This window comes from Gekko japonicus, unplaced genomic scaffold, assembly GCF_001447785.1.
Source record: "Gekko japonicus isolate JY-2015 unplaced genomic scaffold, Gekko_japonicus_V1.1 scaffold757, whole genome shotgun sequence".
Classification (NCBI taxonomy): Eukaryota; Metazoa; Chordata; class Lepidosauria; order Squamata; family Gekkonidae; genus Gekko; species Gekko japonicus.
In genome coordinates this window covers 494236-503372 of record NW_015162500.1, presented here as the reverse complement: position 1 = coordinate 503372, position 9137 = coordinate 494236, and the positions used below count along the sequence as shown (strand labels likewise).

At 48.1% G+C, this 9137-nt stretch overlaps 1 protein-coding gene across 1 annotated transcript in view; it reads left to right on the top strand.

Moving 5' to 3' along the window:
- Positions 1-495: 495 nt before the first annotated feature.
- TRADD (TNFRSF1A-associated via death domain) overlaps positions 496-9137 on the top strand; it is a 14580-nt gene continuing 5938 nt past the window's right edge. The window contains exons 1-3 of the mRNA XM_015406105.1: positions 496-515; positions 4255-4407; positions 7121-7401. Coding sequence (XP_015261591.1) covers positions 4266-4407; positions 7121-7401 — 423 coding nt within the window. The 5' untranslated portion in view covers positions 496-515; positions 4255-4265. The remainder of the gene's footprint in view (positions 516-4254; positions 4408-7120; positions 7402-9137) is intronic.

The window sequence follows — 9137 nt, the reverse complement described above, 5'->3', positions numbered from 1 at the left end:
TCTAATTAAGCCCTCCTGGTTTTTTCCCAGGTCCCGAACTACCGCACTTACCTAAGCTGCCTCCATCTAACGTTTTTTGGGGTCGCCCCTGATTGGCTGCTTGAACTTCCTGGTGAGGCTTCCACTGGGAGGACCTTTAACCAACCAAATGGCAAAGGGAGGCTTCCTTCGACTGGCAGATCATGTAGCCAGTAAGAGCGGATCCCTGCAAGCCGTGAAAAGAGAGGAGGTTCCCTTAAGCCGAAGGAAATAATGGTTTTTAGAAGCCCGTACAAAAATCCAGCGTTTCTTAGGCTATCATAAAAAGACGATTTCCAGGATCCCATTCATCGCTAAACTCCGGTCAACCTTTCCCACGCAACGGGGCGGGGGGTGGGTGTCATAGCGTTGCCTGATCCCGCGAGTGCGATCTATTTTCTACGGTGCTAATGCGCAGGGGCGGAAGGCGCCGGTATTTGGTGGTTCTGGACGCGTGTGAGGAGGGGAGGGATTGGGGGCACCCTCGGCCCAGGAAGGTAAGGGGAAGGGTGGTGGCAAAGAGCATGCGGCCCTTAGCGAGCCAAAGTCCGAGACTTGAGCAAGGGCGATCGGATCCCACAAGTGCCCAAGTGCACCCCGATCGGGCGTTCCAAGAGATCTCTGGGCGTGATCGCTTCCTTTGCATTGCGCTTAGTATTGGCCCCAGAGGAAAGAGAAAAGCGGCAAAAACAGGTGGGGGGAAGGGGTGTGGAGAACAAGTTTTCCCTGCGGCAGCTACTTAAAAAAGAAAGAGAGAGAATTTCCTAGCAAGATCGGAAGGAGGAAGGTTAGGTTAGGAGGAAAAGAAGTTTCGTTTTTGGGCACTCCGGGAATCAGTCTCATTCCAGGAAATCGGAGCTTCCATATTGAATTTTGTTTGATATTTTAGGGGGGGGGGGGGGGAAATGAAGTCTTGAGACGTCCTCCCTATTAGTTATCCCGTTTAACAATCGCTGAAACGGAGCGTTTCCCTTCTCTCCTATGCTTTGGAGTGCACATTTGTAAGTTAAGGGAAGAATCAGGTGGGGGTGGGGGGACAGACTTAGTTGCTACACAAGAGCTATTAGCGTCTGCTAAAGTTAGTAACATTTGCCAATTTAACATACCCCAGTGGGGTCCAAAAGCAACTTACATCGTTCCCCTGCCCTCAATTTTATCCCTACAACAACCCTGTGAGGTAGGTTAGGCTGAGAGTGCATGACGGGCCCAGGGTCACCTAGCAAGTTTCCATGGCAGAGTGGGGATTCGAACCGCGGTCTCGCAGAGTCCAATGCACTCTAATCACTGATAGCCAGCATAGTGTAGTGGTTAAGAGCCGGGGACTCTAACCTGGAGAGCTGGGTTAGATTCCCCCACTCCACGTGAAGCCTGTTGGGTAACCTTGGGCCAGTCACAGTTCTCTCTGAACTCTCTTAGCCCCACCTCTGCCTCACAAGGTGCCTGTTGTGGGGATGGGAAGGTAATTGTGAGACTCCTTAGAGAAAAGCAGTATATAACAACCAACTCCTCTTCTATAGCACACTAGGGAAATTGGATCTGTGACATTTCTCCTCCATGTGGAGGACGATGCAAATGGAAAATCAGAGTATGCCTTCAGGAATATTACCAAGGTGTAACATGTTGTAAAGCCCTGACCTGCATAGCCCAGGCTAGCCTGATTTTGCAAGGTCTTGGAAACTAAGCAGGGTCAGCCCTGGCTAGTATTTGGATGGGAGACCACCAAGGATTGCCAGGGTTGTGATGCGGAGGCAGGCAAAGCCAAACCAATCCCGGAATGTCTTGCCTTGAAAACCCTCTGGGATTGCTATCAGTTGTCTGTGACTTGAGGCACTTTCCACCTCTGAAGCACACTTCCCCTGTACTGGATCGGGGCCTCAGTCATGGGGCTTGCCTGATGCCGTGCTCAGGTCTGGTCTGCAACAGAATGAGCTGGTAAGGTTCTGAGGTGGTAGGAAGGGTCGTACCCCTTCAGACTGGAGGTGGGGAGAGTTCCCTTTATAATGCTTTCCCAGGTCAAAACTCCCTGCAAGTTAAAAAAAACCCCACAACATATCAGGAAGAATGGTTCTATGCTCGTCTTTGGCCGTTGCTCTAGTTTTCTGCTTATAATCCCCCCCCCCAGTCTGAAGTGGCACAGTCCATTATATCACTTTGGTGCTCTTCCCCTGTTTCCACTGCATGCCTAGACGAGACCTCTGTGCCATGGAGATGAGGGGGGAACAGAGTCCTTACTCTGCAGTCGACCATTGGAAGGGAGTGGTTTAAGGGGAAGAGATAAAACTTTTTCTGTCTTGAACGCGGGAAACTGCCTTCCCCTAGGTCAGACCCTTGGTTTGCCTGCTTTGCGGGGAGAGCAGGGTATAAATGAGACAAATAAATAATAAATAAATAAAGTCAGTATCGTCTTCCCTACCTGGCATCCACTTTCCAGGGTCTCTAGCTGAGATCTTTCACATCACCTACGAGTTATTCCTCTTAAGTGGAGATGCCAGGGATTGAACCTGGGACCTTCTGTGTGCAAAGCACATGCTCTACCACTGAGCTATGGCCCCTCTTCTGCAATGTTCCCAACCTCTAGAATCCCACATATTCCTCATACATAATGAAAACAATTGCCCTCCCCCTAGTAATTTTTTGCAAATTGTAATATATAGCTATATATATTTATATATAACACTGTTGGTGTGAGAGATTTATTGATTCTGTTGTATCTGAATGGGAAAGTGACATTTGCATGTAGGATGAAATTGGTAGTGTTTCTTCTCCTTGGTGCTTTCCTGCATTCTGTTCATGCAAAGTCAGAGGGGAATGAACACTTACCGAACTATAGATTTGTTTCTTTGTGAGCGGGTGAAGCATGAGTTTATCAACCTCAACTTGCTTTCCCCCCCGGAAATCAGACTGCCCGTCTAATTGGGCCCTTATTTCCTAGGATTGCCCAAAGGCCTGGAGAAAAATGCCCTGTCCCTTTAGTAGAGGTTTAATGGGAAGTTATGTTTACCGGGGATATTATTTGCCTCCATGCCACGAAAAGCTTCAACTGCCTGTTTTCACACGTTAAACCTCTGTTAAGGGGATAGGATGCTTTTCTCCAGGCCTGTTGGCAACCCTGTAAATTCCCCAAGCAGTAGACTCAGGAAAGACAGTTTGCCTAAGGCCGCCTAATTATTCGACTGGAGCTCCTGATTTATTAACATCTGTTTCAGTCCGCCGCACACCTGCGAGTACATCTTATGGAACACAGGGGGTTTGGAGCATGCATGCATAGGACTGTGCTGTTAAACCGTGTACTGGATTACACCAGCTACCCATTTTGAAGAAAAGTTATGGAGAGTCCACACTGCACCCCTTTGCACACCATGTGCATCAACAAACACTACCTTTTAATCTGCTTCCAAAATGCATTGTACCAAGAGGTGCTTTAAACATTGCCCTAGTCACGTGGGTCTACCTTTTTCAGGAATTTATGTTCCATTTTTATCCAAGGGCTAGAGTGACTTTTAAACAATACAGTTCCCAGGGCTGATTGCTGTCAGACCCCACAGCAGGCAATGAAGTACACACTTGCAGGAAGGTTTTACTTTATTGAAGCCATGAAGTACTTAGAACAGATTCTCTGTTCAGAATAACCAGATGAGCGTTTGACAGGTAGGTTAAAGCAAGTTCATAATAATACTAGCCAATAGCTATGGTTCCCGCTCCCGCCTAGAAGGAGCTCAGCGCTCCCAAACCCTGAGAAGCAACGGTTTTGGTCAGTTAAACAATTACACTATTCCCACACTACATGTTCATTATAGACTAAGCAAAAGCCTCCGTCCGCACACCACCTGTGGCCTTCGGTAGATAAGTTGCCATCAAAGCAAAACTAGCGTATACAGAAAGGAATGCGATGGAGGAGACGAGCACAGGAGAGTGAGGGTAGACATGTGTACAAGAGCAGACTACCGTTACCAAGGAAATAAGGTTATCTGTGTCGTGATAGCTTATACATACATTATAGACACATTGGCAGCTTGCTGACAATTGCTCAGGTCTCAGCCTTGGAACTGGTACCCTGCAAGGAGGGATGCCGATGGCACTGGTCCATGCATGCATATGGTTGAGACGGTTCCTCTTGGCTGTGCGGGAGCCACTCATGATATAGTAGTTTGCACACCTCTTGATGAATAACATGCGAAGGGCTCCTTGACTTAATGGATGTGCTTGTGTTGCTTTGCTTTCCGTGCTTTCCTGCAGCTGGCAGAGAAATGGGTGACAGCACGGATGCCTGGGTGGGAAGCGCTTACCTCTTCGTCCAGTCGACCTCCGAAAACATTCTCCTGCCTTCACTCTATGGAAACCCAGAGCAGAAGCCTCAGGTGTTCAAAGCATTCAAGCTGGCATTCGCGGGTAGGTGTTCGGAACCCTGGTGCCCTTTTGCCTGCTGCGTGGCCCTGAGTTTAAGCTGACTGGCTAACCCCCTCCCACTGATGATGTGAAAAGTAGCCACTTGCAAGGTGATTGGGTTTGTCTTTAATCAGTGACCTTATGCTTCAAACATCATGTGAGACTCACGGAATTTACGGCCTGGTGGACGGAAATGTGACCCTCTTCCTAGCTCCCTCTGCCCAGCGATAGGTGGGAGGCAGCAGCTCCTGCATTGTCAGTTCCTGCACTGTCAGCGGTTCCTGATACTTCGGTGCCATTTCCTCTCTTTAGAGAATTGATAGGTAGGTCAGTCCAAGGTCCTCTCCTTATCAAAGAACCATAAAGGTAATGGCAGGTGAGTCACAAAGCCTTCCGTCTTCGACCCCACTGGCTCTAACACAACTTCCGTTCAAGCCCTTGTTTGATTTTGATTTTTAATTGGCCTCCTTTCCTGTTTGTGGAAGAGCATGCCAAATGGGACAGAACTGACATACAGTGCCTAGCACACTGTGCGTGAGCCCCACAAGGGCTGGTAGGGCAAAGGTGCCATTTCAGACCCACCTTTCCGTGAGAGTTGTAGGCACCATGTGATTACTTTCCCAGCAGCAAATCTTATCACTAGCCCTGTACAGATACCCTCCCCCCAATGCCTTGATTCACCTTGTGAGGAGCATCAGCGGGCAGAAACCTGCCATCCCCATCTCCTGCTTCCAAGCACTTGCCCAGTCATCTGCAGAGTGCAGAGTGTGTAGCCCCCCCGCCCCGTGACCATCAGCAACTCTTTCATGACGTCGCATGGCATGGGAAGTGGGTGACCTGTGGCCTTTTCCTCTGTGTGGTCCTCAGATGACCGGGCAGTTACCCAGAGGGCCAGCTCGGTGTACCCGTGCCCATTCTCCCTCCCCACTCAGCGGGGGGGGGGGGGGTGTCCTCCATAGAGGACCTCTGTTGCACTCCATAAACCAAGTGACTATATTGACAGGCAATCAAATGGGCCTGTGTTCTAGGAATGCAAACGGACAAGTAGGTAACATTGCTGCAGTTACACAAGGTATTTTAAAAAAGAATGTTATAAATACTCAAAATACATTGGTGGTTTTTTGGGGGGAGGGGGTTGCAGTTTGATCTCAGATATATTCCCGGTCCAAGCCAAGGGCTTTACACCTTGCAGAAAGTCTTCCCCTCTGCCTCCACCCGTCTGAAATGGCAACCCTTTGGTGGGGGGGTCACACAGGCACAGCATGTCTGATGGCTGTTGGTGTGGCAGGGTCAGGCCGGGTTCGAAGGCTGGCCCTACACAGGATGAGAGCACATTTCCCCATGTTGTGTGCATGCACCCCCCAGAGAATGCAAGTTGCAGACAGTCATGTGTTTTAGCTCGCAAATATTCTTGAGGCTCCAAATCCCTGATGCAACTTTGCAAACTGGCATTGATGCAAACATTATAACTGAACATGAAAGAAGGTACAGGGTTTTCTAATCATGTCTGTTTAGAAACAGGCCTTTTAACAGCTTCACAACAAGCTGGAATTCAACAGGCAAAACATTTCCCGGATGGGAAAAACTTCATCTTCTAGCCTGTGTAGAGGCCCTTGTCAGGAGAACGGAAAAATAGAAACAGTTTTTCAAAACAATGAGATTCCCAGCAGGAAATTTAGTTCTTCCTCAAGAAATTTCCCTGTGGCTAAACATGAAGTAGCTTTGTATAGTCCAATCCATTAGTCGGGAATCTGCCTGGCATTGGTTCTCTGTTGAAGAGGCTCTTCTTGCTACCCGCAGTCCTTTTAACTATACCAGAGGCTGAACTGGTGATTTCCTGCACAGAGATCAGGCATTCCACCCCTAGACTGGTGATGGAAATTACTGTCAAGTTGCAGCTGACGTATGGCGACCCTGTAAGGTTTTCAAGGCAAGAGATGTTCAGAGATGGTTTGCCATTGCCTGTCTCTATGTAGCAACCCTGGACTTCCTTGGCGGTCTCCCATCCAAGTTCTAACCAAGGCTGACCCAGCTTAGCTGCTGAGATCTGACAAGATTGGGCCAGCCTGGGCCATCCAGGTTGGTGCATCCCTAGACTAAAGGTAAAGGTTCCCTTGCTCGAAAGCCGGTCGAGTCCGACTCTAGGGTTGCGGTGCTCATCTCCGTTTCAAAGCCGGCATGACTAAACACCAAGGTGCACGGAATGCTGTTACCTTCCCACCGAAGTGGTCCCTATTTATCTACTTGCAATTTCTTGCTTTCGAACTGCTAGGTTGGCAGGAGCTGGAACTAGAGATGGGAGCTCACTCCATCATGCGGCACATGGGTCTCGAACTGCTGAACTACCGACCTTCCACAGCCTGCAGTTCAGCGTCTTAACCACTTGAGCCACCGCAGATCCAACCACTCTAGACTATAACTGCTCAAATGGGAGCTCAGAGTGTTATCCTCCAGTAAACCAGCAGCTTGAAGGAACTGTTCACTGGAATCTGTGGGTTGGATCCAGCCAGCCTTTGCACTCCATCTTGCCTAGTTTCCCTCTTTACTGCAGTCCCTGTTTGACATTCCTTTTTTAAATACTGGTCCCATCACCCCCTGCAAAGACTTTATTTGGTAGCCAAAAAGGGGAATCTTCCTTTTTCGCCTACAGAAAAATTGGTTGGATCCAATCCCATCGCTCCGTTTGCCACTGACTTTTCTCCTTCTCTTCCCCCAGATTCTACCGGTAGCCTCAATGGAGTGGACATGCTGAAAGTCCACTGCAGTGACCCCCACTTGATTGTCCAACTCAAATTCTGCAACCAAGGGAACTGCCGCAGATTTCTGCGAAGTTATCGCGAAGGAGCTCTCCGGGACTCTCTTCAGCGACATCTCAGTCTCTCCTTGGCCACAACCAGACCGGTCCGTGTCCAGATGGAGCTGAAAACTGGTGCTGGGAAGCTGGACTCTATGCTTCTGGAGGAGGAACGCTGTGTAGAATGCATCTCCCAAGACAAGGTAAAGGCAGAAGTTTGGGGTATGTGGGTGGATTACTACACATAATGGTGGTAGTAGGAAGTGCTGTCGAGTCATCCATCATCGATTCAGCTGAGAATACCAAAGGCTGAACCTGTGACATCCTGCACAGAAATCAGGCAATTTACCCCTAGACTGGTAGTAGAAAGTGCTGTCAAGTCAGAGCCAACGTATGGCGACCCCACAGGGTTTTCAAGGCCAGAGATGAACAGAGGTGGTCTGCCCATTGCCTGCCTCTGCATAGCTACCCTGGACTCTCCTTGGTCGTCTCCCATCCAAATACTGACCAGGCCCGAACCTGCTTAACGTCAAAGATCTGATGCGATCGGGCTAGCCAGAGCCCTCCAGGCCAGGGCCACAGGGACAGTTTTTATTTATTTTAATTTGGTACTTTTAACCAGCTTTTCTCCACTCAGTATCAAAGTAGCTTACGATATCACTCCCTCCTTCCACATGCACACATACAACATTTTATTTTATTTATTTTATTTCATTAGACTGATATCCCACCACCCCCATATTGTAGGCTCAGGGTGGGTACCAACATATATGTATCTGCAATTAATACAAATTTAAACATATTACAATAATCAAAATCCATAAAATCATCAGCCTTACCATAAAACTAGAAATATTTAAAGCCAAGTTAACAACAAATCTACCCTCTTCCATCAACAAACACAGAAGGAGGGGAGGGGGTAATTAGTTAATTATTGTATGGCAGTGGGTGTAGTATAGCCAGGAGATTCGAAGATTGTCTGGCAGCCTGAAACTCTAGCTCTTTTTTGTGGCGAGCTAGGTTTTTATTTTGGGAGCTGAGAGAGCTGTGACTGACCTAAGGTCACCCAGCAGGCTTCAAATGGAGGAGTGGGGAATCGAACCCGGTTCTCCATATTAGAGTCCACCGCTCTTAACCACTACACCAAACTGGCTGTCTTGGGAGTGGGGTAAGGCAGGTAGTAGCAGCTCTACCTTGAGAGGGCAACAGTCTCCATGAGCAGACAGGCACTCCCTGGGAGGGTGCATGCAGCAGTGCTGTGGGAACATGGCACTGGGCACGGGATTACAATTCCTGCAAACAAGAGTCCAGTTATGGCTGTGAAGACGTGCCAGTTACAGAGAGGGACAAAAGGCCATGGAAGTTGCTAACCATCTGGTTAACTTAGAACAGATGTAACCAAAATTCTGCATCTTCACCCACACTTTAAAATGCAAATTGCAGTCTTTTACAGCTTCAGTTTGCCTCAGGCTTAACCTGTCGGGCTCCACACAGTTTTGCACTGTCCATTTTTAAGGATAAAAGACATGTCCTTTAAAATAGGTTTTTTCCCTTTAAAATGCTAATGTCAAAGTGGTGAAACTGGTTTTCAGTCATCAAAATCAAGTGGAGGTTAAAGAGTTAAACCCCCTTTCCCCTCTGTGGCCCTGAGACAAACAGGCTGGAGTAGCTTGCGAATTACACTTTATAGATGGACAGAGAGATGCACACAGTGGTAGAGCCATCTGCTTAGAATGCAGAAGGCCTCAGGTTCAATCAGGCATCTCCAGTTAGAAAGGACTAAGTCTGTTTTTTGCAGCCATAAGTTCTAGAAGCTTGGGTTTGTCTTTTTAAAATGCCTAGATTTTAAAAAAAAATCTGCAATCATATCACATCACACACAAAAACAACCTAACATATAGATTCATCTTATGAAGAATCTCGAATCAAGACAGAGGAG